This window comes from Schistocerca nitens, chromosome 4 (assembly GCF_023898315.1).
Source record: "Schistocerca nitens isolate TAMUIC-IGC-003100 chromosome 4, iqSchNite1.1, whole genome shotgun sequence".
In the NCBI taxonomy this organism is placed as follows: Eukaryota; Metazoa; Arthropoda; class Insecta; order Orthoptera; family Acrididae; genus Schistocerca; species Schistocerca nitens.
This window is the reverse complement of record NC_064617.1, coordinates 658,665,561-658,690,214: the sequence shown is the minus strand read 5'-3', so window position 1 is coordinate 658,690,214 and position 24,654 is coordinate 658,665,561. Positions and strand designations below refer to the sequence as shown.

Below are 24,654 nucleotides of genomic sequence, written 5' to 3'. Positions count from 1 at the left end.
AAATTTGGTGCCAATATGAAATCATTAACCCACGTTACAAGACACATGAACTTTTGAGCTCTGTCCTTCATTTCGCTTGTGTCGAGACCTTACTGTTTGAGGCTCGAGATCGAGGGTGGCGTCGCAGGGTGCGACGATTCTGCACCGTACCACAGAATGGTTGTAGGCACCTTTGAGGCCGGCCGTAGTGGCCGAGCGGTTCTAGGCGCTTTAATTTGGAACCGCGCGACCGCTACGTTCGCAGGTTCAAATCCTACCTCGGGCATGGATGTGTGTGAGGTCCTTAGGTTAGTTAGATTTAAGTAGTTCTAAGTCCTAGGAGACTGATGACCTCAGATAGTGCTCAGAGCCATTTGAGCACCTTTGACTCGAATTTCAAACTAATGCGTCGCAATGGGACACAGGAGTTTGAAAAAGTTGTACTTCAGTTCTGTTGTAAAATGTACATTAAGAGATTTTTTATCAAGAGAATAGCAATGCATATGCAAATATTACTAAAACTGTCCATTGACAGTGCAACATAGCTTTCCAGTATAGTACAATACAAATGATAATGGCTGTACAAGAATTTCAACGTCTTTTTTATAGTATATATAACCACTCGTCACTGTCAGAAAATTTTCGAAAGGTCCCTGTCATGTGCTTTTTTAGTCACATGCCGCAAAGCGACAGCATAATAATTAAATGCTGTAGTATTATGTACTACTTTCCAGAGAAAAGCGACAAGGCCCGTTAAGTTTACAACGTGAGAGAAGAATTTCTCCGCTGTCGGTACGACGCGGAAGTATATGGCGACCGGCCTGCGCGTCCTGTTCTCACAAAGCAAGCAGTAGGGGAAACGACAACCGTGTTTTGGTGGCCGAAAGACATGGATGGGATTACTTTAGAGGGATGCGTCCCTAATCAAGAAATACGCTGAATGTTTCCAAAAGGGAAGAGGACTCTCGAGGGGGCCCTGAGGAAACTTAGAAAGGCCCACGGACTCTCCTAGCTGAGCGTGAATATTAGAGGATCCATCAGTTTTCCGTACACAGCGTGGGGAAAAGATGTACCTTCTTGCACAGAAAAATTCTCAGCCGATGCGGCGAGAGCCTTGCACAGTGCCAATCTCTAATAAGTTTACAGATGTATTACAGCCCCCTTTTGAGGAAATTCTATATTATCTTCCAAGTATTTAAAAGGGAATGGGGAAATGCTCGATTGCAAGTGCGACAAAACTTGCAAGTCCTGCTCTTCGCGGTATACTGTTCAGAAACGGGACGGAGAGCTAGAGACACGCCTCTTTTACATCCAACACGTGAGGTGTACGGACTTATGTCTTAGTCTCCCTTCGATACTAAAGTTGGTATTCGTGTCTAAACACTTAGCTTTCGGTATTCGCGACAGCAGGGCGAAGTGTAGAGCGCACACACAGAGATTCAAATCCTTCCAGCTGCCGCTTGGTGTTCTTGTGCGGTTATTTTGAATAAGTGTCGCATTTAATCTTTGCGCTTCTTTATGCTCTACGTAGCTCACAATTTGCGTAATTATTCAGCAATCGGAGTTGTTTTCTTATTTATCGTAAAGAGATTTCACTACAGAAATTGTGAATAATTCAGTCCTTGTTTAGTAGCTTTTGTGAGCAATGTTCCCCATCATCTGTGAGCTTTTCAGACCTAGACCAGTAGCTTGATTTAACCTTCAGCAGCCTTCCATATTAAAATTAAAATGTCTTCGGCACATTAAGGATAATCGGTAGCCCTGAATAATCTCATACCTCTAATGATGTCAATAATTCTTGCGTACTTGTACACCTATTAATGTTGATCTCGTATCCAACAATTTATAATTTCATTGACTGATTACATACTTTGGCTGAATATGATTGGCTTTAATGTCATCTTTTCTTCGTTGCAACTAAGTGATGAGGCGACACAATAGTTTAAGAAAAATACCGTCACTACATTTCTGAGCTGTGATCTTGCTCTGACTGTGTTTTACCTGGTATAATAGATTCCATTATGAGGAACATACCTACGTGCAAGGAGTTTGACACAATTATTTTATTCTGGGTAATCGATCGTCACATACAAGTGCATAGAGCAGCGTGAGCGATCTTTCATGTCAGCGTGTGTTACGATGTAATTTGGCCTACATGACGTAATATTAAAAACAGTGTGATGAGTTGGCGAGTTCGGCAGGCAGCTTCCACTTACCACTGTCGAACCCGAGGCTATGGACTAACATGACGCGTACAAGGCAATAGGCATATGCAGGCATAATGATAGCACAGGAGCAACTGTCTGTTGTTCAGTACCACAGCCAAAAGATGGCAATGAAGGCTTGCTCCACTTATGGAGAGTGTCTGCACATCTCCCATAGCCAGTTGAGATTCATAGTGGTCCAGACTGTTCGAGGATGGTCAAATCCACGAAGATGCTACTAAACGCAGGGCAGTTTCAGGCATTCTGGAGGACAGCTTTGTTTCCAATGACGTTTGCATTCATTGGTGGCATTGAATTAATTTTCAGTATCCTGGCTGTGATAATTGTGGGATGTTTTGATGTTATTCTTTTTCGCTCCACACGAAACCCATCATTCAATATTGGAAGGTCAGGATTATCATCAATCTCCTGGTACTTAGTCGCTTAGACTTCCGTCTGATATTAGTAGGTGGACTGCAACTCAAGAGAGGCAACCAATGTGTGGGTGTGCATCGTATTTACCCTCTGTCAAGGCGCACGAAATCGTTAAGATTTGTGTCTATAGTTTCCACGTATAACGGACTAATAAGTACGACAGACGCGCAGTACTCTGCTGGTGGTTATATCAATACAAGTGCTCATACTCGAGGGATATCTGCTAGTGCCACAGACCTTAGGCAGCATGTTGTTTATGTTTTGAGCTTAGCAGATGTTCATGTCAAATGCTGCTTAAAATAAAATGTTCAGTACAGCGTGAGAACAGTGTATTTTAGATGCATGTTATGACAAAGTATGTCTCCCTGGAGATAGATAAAAGGGCTCTGTGTGCCAATGTATGGGACTTCTCCAATTTCAGTATCACTATTGTAGGACTCTCATTGCGTTCGAGGAACTGACAAGTATTTGTCAGCATTAGTACTGTATCTGTGGAGAGTCAGTCAGTATCGGATTAGAATTGTTGCAGATACGATGGAGTATGACTTTTATCTGAATTTAGTGTAGGTTATCTATCGTACAGTAAGACTTAAAGGGTATGAAAGGACACAATCATGTTTTCGAAACATTATTATGCAAAATAGTTTTGCAGTGACAAGGCAGTGACAAGAATAGTGAATCCCTTTACTGTTTTATTTCTCGAGTATCAATGGAAATTTCATCATTACACCTGAAGTTGGATTAGTGTTTCAGTTTCTTTAATGACCAAGTGGTAGTAGGCTAAGAGCATATAGGCTAAGAGCATATTGGTTGTGTTACTATCTGAAAGTAGCATATGCAAGCAAATGATCATGTAAACTAAGAGGTTCTGGAACAGAAAGGAATGATTATAAATCACATTGATCGCGGACATTTTTCAAATTTCAATAATAAGTGTATCAAAGGTTTAAAATGTGAAAATGTATTTCAATCTGTGATACAGAAAAAGGCGTGGCATATTTTTAATAAATGAATGAGAGGTTTGATTTCAGTATGATAATCCTCTTTATTTCATGCCATGACAATAACTGAGAAGACTCTATAAAGAAATTCCAGTGGGAATAACGTGGAAAAAATAAGTGAGTATTTGTGTGCGTTAATAATTTCAGTTATTGTGGTTCATACATTTTTAACATTACGAGTATTTTACGTCTGAAAAGATGATCACTGATTGCGTACCGGACATATAGTAAACAATCAACATTCGCATCCAAGTAGCTAGCCGAATAGAAATTTTATTAATTTCTTGCAAGCGTTTTCATTACGCCCAAGACCCCTTCAGTTACAGTTGCAATTGAATAAGGCGAGCGAGAAAGCAAAACCAATAATCAGAATGTTTGCTACTAACGTTAGTTTATAGTTTTGGGATATAATGTTGACAATATAATAAATAATCCCCGACAGCGCTCTGAAATGCCGTAGGAAACTAAAGCAATAAATAAAGAAATTAGTCTAGAGATGACAGACGATGGGAACGAGAATGTGAATCCATTGCAATAATTATGTCGATTTCGATCATGTCAATGTAACTTTAATATCTTTAATAAACTTTCTTTGTTGGGCGGACTAATGCAGCTTTTCTTGTAGTATGTATTAACCGTTCGGGGCTACTATTCTTAGAGCATGTATTCTACCCATTGCACACGTATTATGAAACTGCTGCTGGAAATGATGGTTCCAGATTCCCTCGACCTCAGATAGGACAATTGAACCAAATTCCGATCTTGACGGTCATTCCGTATGGACCGCCAAACGTGTCATGCTCTTGTGATTGATATCATTCTCCTCTCTAGTACTCCCCCTTGCCTTTTCTTTGTATGTAGTTAACTCGTATTCTGTGCTCAGTACGCTGTAGACTACATTAAGGAGGTCTGATAAGTCTTGCCGACATTCTGACAAGAAGGACCACGACGTCTGCTAGCTTTATCATTGGTGTCTGCTCCCATTGAACTTTTATTCTTCTTCTGAAATTTTCTTTTCTTTCTTTCACTGCAACATCACCGTACAATTTGGGTAACAATGAAGATAAGCCGCAAAACTTTCACGTTCTCTTCTTAACACAGATTTATGTTTTTTGACCTTTACTCGATTACCCGCAGGTGTTTTCCGCTAAGTGACGGCCGCACGAAGCACCACCGTCACTATGCCTGACAGACCACGAGAGACAGGCTGACGCTGGTGGGTCTTCTCCAAACCAGTCACTGTGTGTACCAGGAGGATGCGTTAATTTTTACCCGGGTTATCATTTACGTGTACGTGTTTTCACAGAAACGTGGGACATATTTAGCACCTATGAGTTGCATCGATTGGATGAATAGGTCACCAGTCACTTCCTTTATAGATTCTAGGTATGTTCAGTTAATCCACTTCTTCGATGATATTCACAGCCTGATAAAAAAGTGCGGCATTCAAAATACATATCGGATGTCAATGTCAATGCGTACACACACACAACATCGGGAGATATATAAATGATTAAGGCTGCAGTTCTCTGTGAGAGGTAGAACGACCACTAGGGTGCCTTAATGTTGTTCGTGTTTAGTGTTTGTATCAGGCCTGGTATGAAGTTATCATTGGATAGGAGACAGAGGTGCCGCTTTACTCGTGTGAAACATCGTTTTCTGCACCTGGTAGAGTTTGAAAGCGGCCTCATTGTGGGTCTCCATATGGTCGACTGGCCAGATCATGCAACATCCAGATTTCTGGTGCATTCAGATGTGATATTGTCTCGATATTGGACTGTATGGGAACATGAGAGCAGGTATACTCGTCGTTGAGTTTCCGGCAGACGACGTCAGACCAACAAAAGAGAGGATCATTGTCCTGTGGACGAAGCACTTTCACCCCTTCACATCTACGCCCATCATCCGGTGACAATTAATGGACTACCGGCAACATTGTGTTTCATTTCGCACCATTGGTCAGAGACTAGAAGCAGCCGGACTAAAGGAGTAGCATTTGAAATGATGCCGTGACTGTGAAGCATGGACGCCTACAGAAAGACGTGGCATTCTGTACAGCGATGAATCCCTGCTCTGCAATAACCTGGATAAGCTCTGCAGTTCCCTGGATAATCATCGTCGGTGAGTATGGCGGCGACCTGAGGGCATTACTCCAATCTTTTGGAGAGGCGCAGTGGCCCTATTACAGCGGTAACCGTGTCTGGAGCTATCAAGTATAACATCAGATCACGGCTGGCACTGACTGAGGGAATTCTGGGGGATAGCACTGGGGAGAAAACATCCTGCATCCTCATGCGTTATCACTCATGCGGCAGTATTTTCGTGCCATTTTTCAACAGGACAATCGTTTTTCGCACATGGTAGGTGACTCTTGAATTTTGCTATTTTAGAGTCACGATACTAGCCGCAGAAATTAAAATAGTTCTGTTTTAAACATCGGAGATAATATTGTGTTTGTAAGGAACGTATCTATTATAACAGGCTACAGATCGTTTAATGACGACTTTCTCAGAATTCAACATGTGCTGAGTCACGCGCACTACCTCTACGTGTGCGTAAGGCAGTAGAGACACTTACTTCTCAAGAGGGATTAGCACGAAAACTTGTGTAAGTGTAAAGACGTGACAGAGCTGCAAAATTGGGAAATAATGTTTGGCCGTGCCTACGGCCATATGGTGTGTAAAGTTGCTGGATTTGTTAGCATTCCATGGAGGAATGTTCTGTGTGTCTGAAAGCAGTGGTGTAACACATGTGGCCACGAAACACAAAGTCAGAATTGTGGTCGGCAAAAGGCCCTGATTTAGAGAGACCAGAGTTGTGTTTAGGCTTCTGAATCAAAATCGATTTCAAACCAGCCACGAATTATTGCAGGCAGTGAATGAAGTTCGATCCCAACCAGTTATCGAGAGAACATTCCTGCGGGAACTACATGCAATGAACATTTGGAGTCGGTCATCGCACAAATGGTGACAGCAGCAAAGTTCAGCGATGTGATTTGTTTTCGAAATACTCCGTATTACACCGTATTACATCTCGATTAGCCTGCAAAATCCAGGGAATTAAACACTACAGAAAGTCTGTGGGAAATGTTGGGTAAGCGGGTAAAACACAGACGTCAGCATCCCTGGAATTTACCACCAAATCCTCAGCGAGTGGCTTAATATGAAGAATACGCACCTGCACAGTAAAATGGACTCAATTTCCAGCGGACGTCAGGCGGTTAAGGAGTGTAAGTTCGGAGTTACATGGTATTAAATTATGTTTCTAATGATTTCATAATGGGTGACTATTTTTTGTCTGGTGAGCTTATATAAGCAGTGTATCTGTCGTTCAGCTGTGACAGCTTTCTGAATGAACATTTAGCCTCCAGAGGTAATATGTGTGAATTCCTAAGGGACCAAAAGACTGAGGTCATCGGTCCCTAGACTTACACGCTACTGAAATTAACTTTCGCTAAGAACAACACACACACCAATGCCCGAGGGAGGACTCGAACCTCGAGCGGGAAATCCGTGACATGGCGCCTCTAACCGAGCGGCCAGAGGAAATGTAAGCATAGTCACAGTGACACAGAGCCTGCAGCATTTGGCTGAATAGCTTATGCGGTTGCACTCACCCTCTGGGAGCAGAGAGGTGATGAATGTGCCTGGCAGCTGCAGCTGTAGGGAGTGTGTAGTGAAGAGCGTGGCGAGGCGGCGCAGCAGGCCGTCCGCTGGCACCTGCCATTCCCCAGACCCAGCCGCAGCTGTAGGAACCTCGGTGGCGTCGCCTGGGCTGACGTCCGCAGCCGCTTGGCGCACCAGGGTGACGCCGTCCACCAGCGACAGGCGGTCCGTGAGCAGAGCGCGGTCCAAGGCCCGCAGCAGGAGCGCTCGCAGGCAGAGCAGCGGCGACTCATGGACCGCGCAATCCGTCAGCGTCCGCTGCAGCACTGACGCCCCTGCAACAACAGCAGCCTGCGTTGAAAACTCTTCAGTGGAAAGGATTCCACATCGGCATGTGTGGCGCTGTAGTTTATGTGTGTATGTCAGGGATCCCCTCCAAAACCACAAAACTGATTTCAGCCAAACACGGTAAATAAACAGCAGGCCACACGAGTATCAGAACTGTGAGGTTTATAATCTTCTAGATCCCAAGATCCCAAAGATCGGAGATTTGGACAAAAACGTGTTTTTTTCCAGCGTCTGGCGGATGGGCTGCTCTTTACATCAAGCGTTTTTTTAAGGAACTGTATTGGTCTGCCAGATCAACACACTTTACAAGCACCCGTCATGTCAGGGGCACCAACATATTGGTTAGCTCCCAAGATGGGCGTGTTGGGTTTTAGTAGTATTGGCATAGTTTCTCGACCTGCTTAGCAAGGTAGCCAGTATTTCAGGGCAAAATAAATGATTTTAAAGCCCCTGATGTGTAGCCTACCCTGCCTGACATGCATAATGTGAGAATGGTATCCACTTGCCTTATTGAATTGAAGTGCAGAGGCTACATGTGCTGGCAAACATGGCTAGGGGCAGTTTGAGGTGGAAAGAGGATGGGATTGATAAAGTGGTGGTGGCGGGGAGGGGGAATGAATTAGACAGAGAGAGAGATGGGGAAGATGCATGAGACAGAGACAGAGACAGAGAGAGAGAGAGAGAGAGAGAGAGAGAGAGAGAGAGAAAGAGAATGGGGAGGAGGATAAGGCCAAATAAAAGTAGGAGAAAGATATGGTCAGAGAGAGGGGCTGAAGGAAATGGAGAAAAAGGGGGAGAAGAACAGACTGAAAGAGGAGGAGTTAGATATAGGTGGAGAGATAGACCAAGAGAGGAAGGAAGACACACAGAGGGGATGGAGGAGCTGTGTTCACTATACATGATGAATACATACACAGGTGAAGAATGTGTGTGTGTTTGTGTTTATGTGTGTGTGTGTGTGTGTGTGTGTGTGTGTATGTGTGTGCATATTTAAAAAAAAATCCTTCAAGTGCCTTGAATTAATTGCATCATAAACATCCAGATCCATCTTTCTGCTGGTCTTCCACATCTTCATTCGGCTGATGTCTATTCATACATTCTTTCTACCCATCAGTTATCACCCATTCACTGGTGGTGACTGTACCACGTAAATATTTTGCAGTTTATGACATCAAGAACATTGAATTTTTCCGACATAATTTCATGTATTGTTTCATTTCTGATGAGCAACAGTCTGGGGATGTGACAACTTCTTCAACAAAACGTCATCTCAGTGCATATCAATTTTTCTTTCCTTTCCGTCAGCTCCTGTATTTCAGAACCAATTGTGGAAGTAGAATCTACGTCTGATTTTTACAGTAAAACCTTCGATTTCTTTGCGTTTTTATATCAAGGAATTAACTTGGTCAATTACTCTTTTTCCTTGCACATTTTTATTTGTTTTGACCTGTGTGCTTCTTCCATTTATTGTAAAAATGACGCCCAAGTATTTAAATGTACAGATATTTTTAATTCTTCATTGTCCTACATCCAAGTCTTCTCATTAATCTTCACCCACTGTCACGTATTCCATCTTTTTTTTGTTGTTGTCAGGCACTATTTTGAGTATTCTTCGTGCAGTTTCCTGAAGATATTACTGGAGTCGTCTGTGTCTCCTGGTATCATGACCTGGGCATCGGAGCAGAGTGTATAAATTTCTTTTCCACCATGGGTTCACATTCCACGACACGTCCCCTCCCGACGTCCTCCAACTTCTTCAAAATTTACTTTAAATAAAATCGTTGTTAATGAGCGGCCTTATCTTAGATCCTTATTTATGGTGAGATGTTGAGAAATTTTGTTAGTTACTTTAACCCTACTACTGTCACCCTCTTAAAAGTTTCTTACTGCCTGGACAAACCAGTCACCAACACTAAAATATTGCATTATGCCTACGTCTTATTTAATGAGACTATATCTTATGCCTTCCACAGATCAATAAATGTTACGTGAAGCGTCATTCCCCTTTATAGCCTCTTTTCAATGTGTTTCAGAGCGAATATGCCATCTGTACAGGAATGTCCCGCTGTACACCTAGTTTGCTCGTCTAACTCAGTTATTTGTACTTCTGTTTTAGGCGTTATTACTTAGCAATATATTACAGAATTGCGTCGGCTTAATCTTTCTAAGTATGGAGGAAATAATTGTATTTCCATTCATTTGGCAGTTCCTCATCAATTAAACATCTGTCAACGTATCTGCCAGAATTTCTAAACCTGCTGGGAGGATTACCTTAGGAGTTCCATGTGTACATTTCCCAAGCCTGTAGCTTTCCAAGTTTTCGTTTCCTGGAAAGCTGCTTTATCTACTAGTGTTTCATTTAATGCGATTGCTTGCATAGGCCGCAGTGTATTATGTCCTATTTTATTTTATCAGATTTTAGGAACAGATTATCCGCTCCTATAAACAGATAAGACTCATTTCTGACATATCTTCATGTTACGTACCACGCTTTACTCAATTCTGTGTTGTCTACTTTTATGTTGCTATCTTGGCATGTCTCTGTCTAGTACATGTTCTTACCTTTTATTATTTCTTTTTGTAATATTCTCCTTTATTTTGTGGAATTAACCTTTCCTCATGAACACCTCTCTTGTCATCTACAATCTTTTCTGTATCTTCACTTCACCATGGTGTACCTTTCATATACCTTTCATGGACTATTTTCCCCCAAGGGCTTCATTTACAGCTTCATGTGTCCACGTTTTCATATTTCTGTACTTTTAATTTACCAAGCCTTCTGTTATTTTTTCTAGCTTCGCAGCTAGACTCTTGTGTAAAATAACTTATCTGAGTCATTTCCCAAAAAATGGATAGAATTATTTTGAATTTTTTTTACCATTTTGTGCCACCTGTCATCACTTGGTCACAGAATCATTAACCTAAGTTTTTAGTGTCTTCACTGGCGCTAGAGACTCAGGCATTTATCTGTGCATCGTGGTTCGTAATCTTTCAGGTAGCGTAAGAACTTGGATATATATGTTGGAAAAGATGGATTTTAACTGGCCACGGGTGAAGCAATGCGTTAGATATTTCACGACTTTGTTTTCGTTTTACAGGATCTTGCTTTATACTTATAAAAATTATAATAGTAACGCTACGGCTATCGTGGGAACTTTCATTAATTCTATTTCGAGTAATTCTCTATCTTTAGATCAAGCGTATCTGTTACGTATGCTTAAGCAACTGTGACATTTTGGTCAATATAAATACAGAAAAGTGCAACTACACACTTTTTTTAAATACTTGTTTATTTTATAAACCGGTTTTCTAACCTTTTTACTTTCATCTTCAGATGGTGCACGGGAAGTTACATGACTGGTTCATTGCAGAATGGTGGTTGCCGCATTGCCCAACAGTCATTCTGCACCAGCATAGAACAGAACCTCCATGACCTACAGCTTGCTGTCAAAGGCACGAAACTTGAACCCCAAGAAACTGAAATCTTTATCAACACAAATACAGCATCGGACTGCCTACTCAGTGACCAGATTGGACTGAGAAATTTTTACTTCGGAATTTCGAAGCCTTATTACTGAAAATAAACCAACCCCCACCCCCGCGCCTTAGTTAAATCAAAAAATATGCTTAGCCTTCGCAACCTCTGTTTTGACACATCAAGTACTTCATAGACAAAGAGAATACACCAAACTGTACATTTGTCTGGCGTGAGGTCAGTCGCTTGACGGCGCGTTACGGCGCGGGCCCGCCCGTTGCTGGCGCGCCGTAAGGCACGGAAGCTCGCACTGGGGCGTATCGCTTTCCAGTCGGGTGTGCTGCGGCAGTCCTCACAGGGGGAGTGATGCGTCTCTTATAGCCTCTCCTTCCCAAGTGGCTCTTTCCGCCTTCCCGTGGTGCCAGACGTCAAGCTCGGCATTTTGCCTTGCGTCAAAAGGGAGAGCTGCGACCCAACCCGATGCGAAAGCGAAGGGTGCGTGGCACAGGGGGAGCTGTGTCGAGGGACCGAACACCAGTCCCTTTCTGTTCGCAGGGCACAGACCAGCAGGTGCTCTGCATGCCGGCGACCTCGTTTGTCGGCGTAGGATCACGGCGCGAGTCGGCAAGGGTGCTTCGCCGCGCCCCTGGGTAACCGGGGCGTGTTCTGCCAAACCCAGGAGGTGGTGACATCGCCTGGGCTAGTTTAGATGGGCCCAGACCACTGAACGACTGGGGGACCGACCCACCACCTGAGTAGGAGTGGGTCCTTGGCCTTCTGGTGGAAGCTCGGGCAAGTAGGCGGCGAAGGGCGAGTGGTGCATCCGCCTCTCCGGAGTGCGGGTTGCAGTTGCCGAGGAGCGTCGTGTGAAATCGTCGACGACGGGGCCATCGATGGGGACCAGTGCGCTGGCGACGGCGCGCTGAACCCGGCAGTTCTGGAGTGCCCTTGACCTAGGGGCGAGGTTGGTGGGCGAGCTGCACGAGTCCCCCCCCCCCCCCCCCCCCATGCCAGAGGAGCCGGTCCGGGGCAAGTCCCACCTTTTTTCATCACTCGTTCTAACTATGGCTTCAAACGATACGAGTGATTCGTGTGCGCATTCACGGGCTTCTGCTGCGCCTGATCCCTCTCCCCAGGACGAGCAGGGACAGGCAGAGAATGAAACAGTCATGGAAAGGTATACGAGAATCACGTCGCTCATGGAGCAGCAAATCAAAAACGGAAAGATAAGCCAAGCAGGTCTTGCCATTATCAAGAACGAGCTGGCAGCTTGGGCTATTGCCCACTCTAAACTAGAAGGTAGGGTAGAGGAACTCGAAAAGGAGAACGATAGATTAAGGAGGCAACCGACAAAGACGTGGGCGGCTGTGGCCGCGCAAGCGCCCACTAAGCGCCCACAAAACACGACAAAAGACACTATTGAAAAAATGACAAAGAGAACAGACACAGCAGTTTTCCTCAGGACACTGCCTGGGCAAGACACAAGTGTGAAAAAAATTCAAGAATTATTTACAAAAGGCGTAGACCCAGTAAAAGACAAAATAAGAATCAAAAAAGTAAAACCGAGCAGAAGCTCTGTTATCGTAGAAGTAGCCTCTGAGGAAGATAAAAATAAATTGTTGAACAACCAAAAACTGAACTCGGTGGTCAAATGCGAACCACCGAGGAAAAGAAATCCTCTCGTCATACTATATGACGTTCCAACAATAACGACTAATGACGAACTCCTAGATACAATTAGAAAGCAAAACTTTGACGAAATAGACGAAGAAGAATTTAAGAACTGTTTCAAATTAAAATTCAAGACTGGGCCAAGGGGTCGTGATGTTGTACATCACGTCGCCGAGGTGTCAGCGCAAATGTGGAGAAAAATAATAACAATGGGCAGAATATATGTTGGCTTTCACGCCATAAACACAAGAGATTATGTCGTGGTACCTCGTTGCCACAACTGTGGTGACTTGGATCACGTCCTAAGGCTGTGCACCAGGGAGCCGGCGTGCACCAGGTGTGGGGAGCACGGTCACGGTCGCAAAGACTGCAAGGCGGCGGCAGTCTGTATACCATGTAAGAATCGCGGGAAGAAGTCTTGCGGAGCCACAGGCAGGAATTGCCCGACATACAAAATGTTGGAGCAAAGGTTAATTTCTAGAACCGACTATGGCTGAGCCCGGCATACCGAACAGGATGCCAAAGCGAAAGTCCCCGAGCAAAAGGAGGAGGGACGCCATGAGGGCAAACAGATTCAAGGATTTCTTGAGGTCGCTCTCGGGCGCCACTAAAACTGAAACAATAGATAAAGCCATACAAACCGAATTTACAACTATGGACATTGGCATACAAACTGATCTCCCCCTCATGGCCGAAACTCTCTCCTCTGAAAGCCGGGGAACAAAGCCGGAATTACACCAGCAACGGCAAGGGCATCCTGTGGCTGTGGCAACGCTTAAAGACAGTCATATCAACCAAACAAATCAACAACCCATACAAGAAAACACAGTAACAAGCTCAAGTACGAGCCCCACGATACAAAGTTCACCAATAGTAAGACTGCCACCAGTTGATCCAGTCAGGGTGTACCCCAACTTGGAGTACACCATGCAACTATCCAGATTGGAGCAGCCGGCTACCCTGACCACTGCCTTACGACATGTGGTCCCCGTAGGACATGAAGAAGGCAGAAAGATAACCTTCTCGGTTATGGAGGCTGTTGACAGGATCCAGCTAAAATCAGTGAATCTTCCCACCGACTTCGGAGCCTTGCGAGACCTGCTCAAGAAAGTTTTTGAAAGACGAGGTGAGAAATTTGATCTTAACGACATTTACGAACAATCAGTAGTAGCACACGGACGGATTGCATTCGACTGGAGTAAGACTTGGCCACATGACCGAATACATACTTACTTCCCCTAATGACTAAAATAACTATTGGACAGCTTAACACTCACAACAGCAGACTCGTTATGCAAGAGCTCCGAAGGGAGGTGGAGGAGAGGAGACTAGATGTACTCTGTCTACAGGAGCCATACTCCCTGGCCGGAAAAATAGCTTTTGCTGCCGCGAGCTGGCAAATAGTCAGCAGAGGGGACGACCCGAAGGCAGTAATTATAATTGCAAATAGACTCCTGAGAGTCACCACGCTCTCGCAATTCACAACGAGCCACTGTAACGTCGTGGAGCTTCAAACCCCTATGGGGACCATAACTCTCATAAACATGTACTTCCAGTACGGGGAAAGCATGGAACATCACATAGACCACCTAGCGAGAGTTACCACGGCGTTACAGGGAAGAAAGATCGTGATAACAGCTGATATCAATGCCAAATCCCCCCCTGTGGTACAGTGGCACAAGGGACGCTAACGGCGAAAAAGCTGAAGAATTCATAATGGCATCACAACTTGTGGTGGCAAATAGGGCCGGCAATCCTCCTACCTACGCTGCAGGGGGAGGACAGGGCACAAATATTGACGTCACCCTTGCAACTCCAAACATGGCAAACATTATCCAAAACTGGAAAGTCATAGAGAACGCCACCACAAGTGACCACAATCTAATATGTTTCACCTTGGGAGAAAGAGAGTGCCGCTGGGCCACGGGGTGGGAGGTGCAACTGAACTACAGGAGAGCAAACTGGGAACGTCTAGCGAGGGAGTGTGACATTCCTCCATTACCAGAAGGTGACATGCAACTGGACATAGACGTAGACCAGAGAGCAGAGGAACTGGTGAATGCAGTGACAAGAGCGGTGAAGGCAGCCGTACCGACGAGGAGGAGGGCCATAGCGGCCTCTCCGTCACCATGGACTGCTGAACTGGGAGAACTGCGTCAGTCTGTCAGAAGGCTGAGGAAGCACTACCAGCGCAGTGTCGTCTGGCAGGAACGACAAAGGTGGCAGATGCTATATAGAGAGGAAAAGCGGAAGTTCCAAAAGGAACTGCGCGAAGTCAGGATGAGAAGCTGGGAAAACTTCGTGCTTAACCAGCTAGTCACTGACCCATGGGGGCTTCCGTACAAATTGGTAAGGGAAAAAATCCGCTCTCCTCTGGAACTATCAACAGTCAGGCACGGGGACGGGATGACGGAGTCCTGGCAGGAGACTGCGGGGGTCCTCCTCCGGTCCCTGTTGCCTGACGATAATGCGGATGGGGAGACAGAGGGGCAGATGCGACTTAGAGACGAAGATCAAGAAGAATATGTTAATGAAACGGCTGTCTACCCCTTCTCAGAGGAGGAGGTGGCAACCCATATAAGATCACTGAAAAAAGGGAAAGCACCTGGGCCAGACGGCATTGTGGCGGAGGTAGTGCAGTTTTTGGCGCCTCAGCTAATTGCGCCACTAACACATCTATATAACGAATGCCTCAGACAGAGAAGATTCCCGAAGAAATGGAAAATGGCGAACGTAGTTATTATAAAGAAAGGATTAGACAAGGACCCTGCAGAAGTAAAATCCTACAGGCCGATTTGCCTGTTGGACGTATTTGGCAAAATATTAGAGAAATTACTAGCTGACAGATTGACAGCACACCGAGTGTTGTGTGGGATGAGTGACAGGCAGTTCGGGTTCAGGCCGGGGCGATCGGCATCTGATGCAATTGCCCTGGCGGCCGAGGTCTGTGACTCGACCCCGCACAAATACGTGGTTGGCATCATGGTGGATATCAGTGGCGCCTTTGACAACCTGTGGTGGCCTTCGCTCTTCTCCTGCTTGCGAGAGAAAGACTGTCCAGGGCCGCTATATGGTTGCCTGAGGAGCTATTGTAAGGATCGAGAGGTCTGGTTATCATCGTCTAGCGAAAGAGTTGGGAAGGTAATTACGAAAGGATGTCCCCAAGGTTCTGTCTTAGGACCCCTTTTTTGGGACATCCATATGGAGCCTTTACTAGATAGATTGCAACAAAGTAATGAGGTGCTAGATGTGATAGCCTACGCGGATGACCTCCTTCTGTTGGTCGGTGGCCGTAGCCGCGAAGACATTGAACCGAAAATAGAGACAGCATTAGACAAACTCCAACAGTGGTGCCACACGACTAAAATGACGATTTCACCCAGTAAATCCACTTACTTACTACTAAAAGGACAACTTATCAGAAACCCGACAGTAAGAATAGACGGTTCACCAGTTCTCCGACGACGAGAGACACGCTACCTGGGAGTTATCATTGATGAGAGGTGGAACTTCGGAAAACACATTGATACTGTCACCCAAAGAGCCCTTCAGATATTAAATAATCTCATTTCAATAGGTCACAAAAGATTTCATCTTCCTCCACACTTAATCAGACTCTATCACAATAGTATTTTAACCTCAGTTGTGGGCTATGGCTCGGGAGTCTGGGCGCACAGGCTCACGAGGGTTGTGCCCGCCATGGCCGTGAGAAGGGTCCAGAGAAGCATGGTACTAAGAGCAGTAGGTGCCTATAGAACATCTCCGGGGGGGGGGGGGGGGGCTATTAGCCATAATGGGGCTCTGCCCCCTGGACGTAAAGATAAGGGAGCGGGCGGCGTGGTATTGGGCCAAGAAGGGAAATCATGAAAAGATTGCTGATATTATGGGTATTAGAGTGGGGGATAAAAGAGAGATAAGGAAAAGAGGGGAGGAGCTCTGGCAGGAGACTTGGGAAGCAGAAGAGACGGGACGAAGAACCTTCCAGTTCCTACCTGATGTCAGGGAACGACTTGGACTGAAGTACTTCGAGCCTACGCGAGGGTTGATCCACTTTCTCACTGGCCATGGACCCTACCCGACTTATTTATGTCGATTTGGGAAGAGGGCAACACCAGCGTGTGACTGTGGTGATCCGGAGGGTACACCCGAGCATGTAGTTTACGAATGTCCCCTCTTCAATGATGTTGCCAACACACTATGGGGCCGGCCGAAGTGGCCGTGCGGTTAAAGGCGCTGCAGCCTGGAACCGCAAGACCGCTACGGTCGCAGGTTCGAATCCTGCCTCGGGCATGGATGTTTGTGATGTCCTTAGGTTAGTTAGGTTTAACTAGTTCTAAGTTCTAGGGGACTAATGACCTCAGCAGCTGAGTCCCATAGTGCTCAGAGCCATTTGAACCATTTGAACACACTACGAGACAGACCACCCAACCGCGACACATACCAACTACTCAGACAAGAGGGAACATTTCAGACCTTAAACACCTTGGCTAACGAGGTATCTCGAAAAGTTCTCATTGACTATTTAGGCGAGATACAATAACCACCAATTGCGGTTAGGAGCCCTATTCCCATACCGCCTGTGCGTGGACTGGCTGACTACATCTAAGTTGGAATCCGCCACGTGCAGGACTAGGGGGAGTGGGGAACAACCACTGATCGTGACACACACCGGATTTGACGTAGAATAAGTTAGTTTGTAGGACTTAGTTATAGGAAATTAAGATAGGGACTGCAGCGAATTAACATCGAGGCCTGCCCAGTGCCAGGGGCATGCTCTTCGGGGTTAGCTCGAAGAGCAAGGCAATTGCAAATAGGTTTATATCTTTACTGGCACATATGTGACGCTGCAGTATACATATACAAATTAAATTAGTCATAGGAATAGGAAATAAATAGATGCCCATTGTTATTAATATTAATATTAACTGTAGCTCACCAACAAATACTGAACTAGCTGCAACATTTCAATACAAATGTATAAATATTAGGACCCACTAATGTAGTAAGGTAGTGGGTTAGTTTGTATAATTATAATGGTTTTTGATAATAAAGAATTATTTTTAAAAATAAAAAATAAAAAATAATAATAAAAAAACTGTACATTTGAAAGCAAATTATGTGAAATGAAATGATCAACTATCCTTACATACGCAGCGTATTCCACAATTTAGCAAACACTGATGGCATAGAAATAGGTCTAAATTTGCCTACCTTATTTCTTTTATAAAGTGGCTTTACTACTGAGTACTTTAATCGTTCAGGAAAGTGATCATTCCTAAAGGAAAAATTACAAATATGGCTCAGCACTGCGCTAACATGTGCAGTACAGTACTTTAGTATACTGCCAGATATTTCATCTTAGCCATACGAGTCCTTAATCTTCAGTACTATGGAAGTGTATTTCAGATGTCATTCTCATAATGCAATTTTCACAAAGAGTTATACGATTCTCATTAGAAACTAAGCTTTTATATAATTCACCAACTATAAATACTGTACATATTCTGTACATATATCTGACTTATCAGTAACAGGAATATTTTTATTTCGCATCTATTTTATCTTCTCGACCTTGTGCTGCTGACCAGACACTGCCTTTACAACTGACCATTTGTTTATAATTTTATCCTGTGAATTAGTTATCCTGTTTGCGTACTACAAGCTCTTTGCTTTTCTAATAACATTTTAAGCACCTTAAATTGTTGTATGTAATGGGCTACTGTAGCTCGATTACGTCTACTTCTAACTTTTGATATAGTTGCCAATTTCATCTACAAGGTATCCTTATCCCTCTAGTCAGTAGTCAGGCTGCCTTCTACTGGAAGTACCCTGTTTTGAACGCTCTAATGGAAAGCAACTTTCAAAGATGATGAGAAATGTGTCAAAGAAAGCATTATATTTGTCATCTATGTTATCAGCACCATAAACATTCTCCACTCTTGTTACTTAACGAGGTTTAAAAAACTCGCTATTGCCACTGTGTTATCTTTCCTAGATAGCTTGTAATTGTAACATAGTTTGTAACTTGTGACATAACGTTTTTTAGTCCTTTAGTGCCAAAATTTGTGCTTCATGGTCTAAAAGGCCATTCACCATTTTACTAACAGAATGACCATCAATTAATGACGAATCAATAAAAATATTATCTATGTTGGTACTCCTGTTCCCATACATCCTGGCAGAAAAAATACAGTTTACATCAGATCATATGAATTTAGGTGATCGTCCAATGTCCTTTCCTTCCACAATCACGTAAAAAATTAATACTGAAGCCACCATATACAATAAGGTTTGGTAATTCCTATAAAGTGAATCAATAATCCTTACTACCTTGAGGAGAAATGTTCTGAAGTCAGAGTTATGGGACCTATAAATAACAGCAATTAGAAGTTTAATTTCACTAAATTCAACCAAACCTGCACAGCTTTCAAATACCTGTTCAGTGGAGTGCTTTGAAACATCTGCAGACTCAAACTGAATACTTTTTTTTTACATACAGACCACTCTTCCCACTCCACAAAGAACTCCTTAACTCCTTGAAGAACAGACAACTAATGTTTATCCTGGTTAAGGAAGCCTTTGAATTGTCAAGTTATTTAAGTGGTGCTCTCATATACTGATACTGTCGGAATCAACATCTATAAGCAGTTCACTAACTTTATTTGTAATGCTTCTTACATTTTGGTGACATAAGTTAATTTCCTTCACTTCTTGGATACCTGATCTTCTATGAAGGTGGTTCTTTTGTTAGAGAGATTTTCTTTAAGCAGGGATAATTATCAACTGACTTCAATCCAGAAAAAGGTGTAGCTCTGATGGAATTTTCATATGAGTGATCCCACGAGAGCCTACTACGCTGTCATCTATAAGCTTTGTTAACGTTCTCTTTCCATTCCTATTGAGGTGCATGTCATGCCCAGTGAAACCCGATCTATTGACAGGCATACCTTTCCCACTGAAATGTGTGCCTTGCTCTCCGCCATCAGTACCTTCTCAAGCCCCATATTAACACTCCTAACAATAGCATAAAGACGAGGCAGATGATGACACTGAAACAGTTGCACGAAGTGCACATCTGTGCCACCAGGTTGAGTAGCTATCTTTTCCAGGTCACCACCAGCATCATACTCCCCATCCCTACCAGGACTATTCCCAGGTCCACCCACAATCACTACCTGATCCTCTTTCATAAAGTTCCTACGTAACTCCTCTAAGTTAACATTCAGCTGAGCCAACCCTGCACTAGGCTTCACAATAATGATGACTTGGTACTCATTCTCCGGCATTTCCTGCAACTTCTGGCCGACACCTCTTCCGTGTGATCTACCTAGTAGCAGAACCTTCTTCTTTCTGCTTGAAACTGCAGGTGTCTTAAGAAAATTAACTACCGAGCTCTGCTGCATGTTTCCTACACCTACAGCTACAAGAGGCTCCTCTTCAATAGATTCTGACAGCTGGTCAAATCTATTAGTGGTACTGAAAGCACTATTGTATGAATATGTCCTCCTCCTAGCTGCCTTCTTGCCAACTTCCAGTTCCCAATCCTCAACGCCCTTCACCATCCTCATCCTATCTAGTGCATCCTTTGAGTTTTGTAACTTTACGTGAAGAGCACAATTTTTACGCTCCTGCTTCTCTGCTAACTTGTACCTGCCACAAATTCTGCATTTCCAGGGGGGATTCCTCTAGAATACCCACTGGTTTCCCCACTGCATTCTCCTCAATTATATTACTCTGAACAAATCTCACGCCGTAACCCTATTCTCACAAATCTCGACAAAGCCCACACTTCTCATTCAAGGTAAAATGTCAACAATTACTGAAAAATCTAAAAATATACGTTACCTATGTTCAGTTAATACAGTAAAACAATTTAAAGAAACAAAAATAATGATCTCGAATTTCGTTCTCTACTAATAAAGCAAACACGTTTATAAATACTACAAAACACCAACTAGCACCAATAGGGGAACTCGGGGCAGAACGGGATAGCGGGGCACAATGGAAAATTGCTCTTTTCTAGACTGGACATTGTTGCAGCCTGTTGTATGAGCATGTAACTATTTCTCCGAATGGAAGGGAAGTGAGGGCAGCCATTCTGATTTAATTTGAAGTGCGAGATCTAAGTGAATTGTTCTCCGTCACGTTACCGCTTGCGTTGTTCTAACGTTTGGTGAATTTCAACGCCAGGTAAGCTGTTAATTGTTAATTGTATACCCTAAAATGACACATTCCCTTAAAGTGCATGACATTTGTTATACTTTAGTTATTTAATGCGTTTAAATATGTCAGTTATTACACTCCATACAAGTTGTTAACCTCTTGGGGCGGAACGGGACGGGGCAGAATGGGATAGTGTCCCGTTCTGCCCCGTCATATTTTGATGCAAGTAGAAAGCAAACCCAGCCTGGATGTTCATGGATGCCAGACTCTCCCAATCAACTACGTTCGCCGAACAACTCAGCTTTCCAGATACCGCCAGAGGCTGTCAATCGAATCACACTAACCTATCAAAATACTCGGCGGACTACAAAACGAAAAGGAAAAACCGTCGTATTAACAGATTCTCCTTATAAGAAGGAACAGCAGAATGCTGTCGCACGTAAAGTAGGCCTACAGAAAGGAGGAGGGTGCAGAAATCTAAACAATGTCGGGACAGAGACGTCAGACGCAATGCAACTTAAGGCAAAAATATAAAACTGTACACCCTAAAAAACCAAAACAGAGGACATCAGAGACCTTAAGAAAAATAAAAGTAAGACGATGATGGAGAAGAGAGAATCAGAGAGAGAGGATGCTGAGTGTCTCTACTGTGGGGACTTCTACTTCGTTTCTAATGAGGGCTGGGTCGCATCGCAGAGTGGGCACACAATTCATGTGCTGGCATAGACAGTGAAGATGAAGAGGAAATATTGATTTGTGACTATTGTCGAAAGGGCTAGTAGTTAGTGGTTTGGTGGTTATTAAGCAGTATACATTTTTTAGAATGGCATTAAAATATTTTCTTATTTTGAAGAATGACTTTTTAATTGTTTAAATTACACATTCCTTAGTCTGAATTGCCTGTTATACAGCATTTTGTCATAATTTAATACGATATTCGTAATTCAAACTCAACGTTTATGTAATAATTTAACAAAAAATACCCTTATCCCATTCTGCCCCGTGGGTGGGGCGGAATGGGAAATATGCAAGACTTTCTTTGAAACATTGTAAAAAATGCAAAATGTACTGTTTTAAGTGATTTTAAAATAAGGTACATTACGTTACACTACAAGGTGTTTTTTTTTATCACTTTAAGAAGTGTTTCCTTGTGTTCACTTATTTTATAGAAATTGTTAAACATTAAGTATCCCGTTCCGCCCCGAGTTCCCCTACCACAAAAATTTCAGATAATTTACTATCTAAAACCAAGAAGGCAAGCGGTCACTGGAACAATCAAAGAAACTAAACACAGTGACCGAAAGTTTTTATTGAAATATTTCACCAGAAACAGCAGGAAATACCGGTTGTAAACTAAAGTACTAAATTTAATAAATGACCACAACAGACAAACAACTGTTTGAAACACAGTGAGTGAAAGTTTCCGAAATCTTATTAAACTGTTACATTACATAAAACAGCACGAGATGCCGTTGAAAACAACCAAATTTAATAACCGAATAACAGTGCACAAACATTTTTGTCAGTACGTAGCTTTAGAACCGCTACAGCTGCAACTGTACGCCTCGAAATGTAAACACATTGATAAGAGTTCGATGAATGATGTAAGCACACTCGCGAATAACAGACCACTCGACAAAATGATACAATGAGGAAGACTGATATGAAAGAAAATCTACTAATAAATCACTTTTACAGCAAAGGTTATCACCAATAAGCGTCAAAATAAATATCTGAAACCTAAGACGTTATAAAATATTGGCGAACGATTTTAATAGCAGTACAGCACTTGTGACGTCACACCAAAGATCTCTGTAACATCCAACGTCATTAATTAATAATTAATGTTGCAGTTACGTTCCTAGAATCAAAGAAAAATAGCAACTGCTGCATCCTTTACACGGAAGGATAATCAACAAAATGATGAAGTCTTGGCACACTAAATAAGTAATATATATGATGCTGTCACTAGTTTGCAATAATATTCTTCTTCTCCTAGTCTCTATTTACAATAATTTCTGCAGAATACCGATATCTACGACCAATAGGTATGAGGTACGACGTATTTGTATTTAAACTGTATTTCGTGTGGTTTGACAGATCAACGTCTTCTTTGTCAGCAGAAACCATTAAAATGGATATGAATGGGAATTTGTGTAGGAGAAACTCATGAACTTGTTTCCTATACGGAATGTTTATAACAGAAAACTACAAAGGTACACTTCACATATCTAGCAAGTCATCGACCTCATTCTGTACACAAATAAACAAACACGCTTCCACACACATCGGGCTTTTCAGTATTTTGTGTGGCATATATTGTCCCAGAATTGTGTTAAACATTTTCCCCTTCATCGATTTCTGATCAAGTTTTTCTAGACGTTTCTCTTGGTTCTAGGAGAATTGCGGAACTGGAAGTTCCCTCTCGAATATTCCCAGTTAGGGCCCCCCAGTGCTCCACTATTAGTTCGCCTTGTATTTAGCTGAAAAATTCCTGACTCGGCTGCTGGTTATTACGGGAACAAGACGGTCTACGTATAGAATGAAAATTATACAAGAAAATTAAAAGGGCTCAGCGAAGTGGTTTGTTATTTTGCTTTCTCTGGTGTCTAAAGAGATGCGTCCATGAGTTTTGGAAGTTAGTATACGCCAAAGAACATCTGAACTACATTTTCTCACATATTCGTGGTGTTGGACAGGAGGTTCACGTACCTGCCAGTATACTGTCGGCGGTGTCGTCTTCCTGTCGGCAAGTAGCACTAGGGGTTAGCAGTAAGAATGACGCGACGAGTATCTTTCGCAAGGAGGGCTGAGAAGGTACTCTCCGTGCTGTAGTCCAGGTGGACATCGTGCAGATTGCACGTAGAGGACGCCAACGGCCAGCTTTTATGCAGCAGCTGAGAGCTGCTGGCGGAGCGGTAATGGTGTGCCGCGGTTCTCCGCCCCGAGCACCGTCCGCGCCAGATAGGACGGTCAGCAGACGCCACGCGGCGGTTGTTATCCGCTACGCAACATTACACGGCGGCCAAGCATGTCCAATGCGCCACAGCACCCTAAGGGGTTCCGAAATCTAGGGCCGAGTCCGACTGAATCGTAGGAGGTGGCGAATGGTTTCTGTCGATGTTTCGTTCAGCTGCATCTGCGACCGAAAGATCGCTAACGTGACACAGTGCTGTGGCGCTCGACGAGGAGGTAACTTTTTCGAATCCTGATGGTAGAAGAAATTTTAATTGCCCGTGTATGAATTTCGAGAGAATGAAAGCTACTTATGTGACGTCCCTGACCGCCAGACCTGGAAAATATGTTATGTCTCATGAAGTCGGTTTGTTGAGATCGGCGCCCACTTTTCATTGTTAGAGAGAAGTAAATTATGTGTCTCATAGACTCCTCTGCCTCATCATCTTAGAATACAAACACGTAATACACCCACTACAGTCACTTGCACTCGACACAACTGCTACGATATAGCCCTCACACAGCGTGACTGAAAGAGCCACTGTTGGAGGAAGCAGAAAATAATGGTAGAAAAGTCGATCATCTAGAACAATTGGAAATGCTGTGACACACAGATTTTTTTCAAAACATGTTAAGTGAACAAACAAAGTTTAACAACTACCACATTTTCAACTATTTCAAAAATATATTTTTACCTAAAGAAACAACATTTTACTAGAGTCAACTGCTTCATAACGTAAGTTAAAATCTGATATATGCACAAATACTTGTTTTACAAAAGACATCTGTGCTTAATAACGTAACGAATCTCAGAAAAA

At 43.4% G+C, this 24,654-nt stretch overlaps 1 protein-coding gene across 1 annotated transcript in view; it reads right to left on the bottom strand.

Annotated features, from left to right (window-relative positions):
- LOC126252490 (uncharacterized) overlaps nucleotides 1-23,729 on the bottom strand; it is a 40,617-nt gene extending 16,888 nt beyond the window's left edge. Inside the window, exons 1-2 of the mRNA XM_049953385.1 lie at nucleotides 23,594-23,729; nucleotides 7,236-7,559 (exon numbers count right to left, since the gene is read on the bottom strand). Coding sequence (XP_049809342.1) covers nucleotides 7,236-7,559; nucleotides 23,594-23,729 — 460 coding nt within the window. The remainder of the gene's footprint in view (nucleotides 1-7,235; nucleotides 7,560-23,593) is intronic.
- Nucleotides 23,730-24,654: the final 925 nt, after the last annotated feature.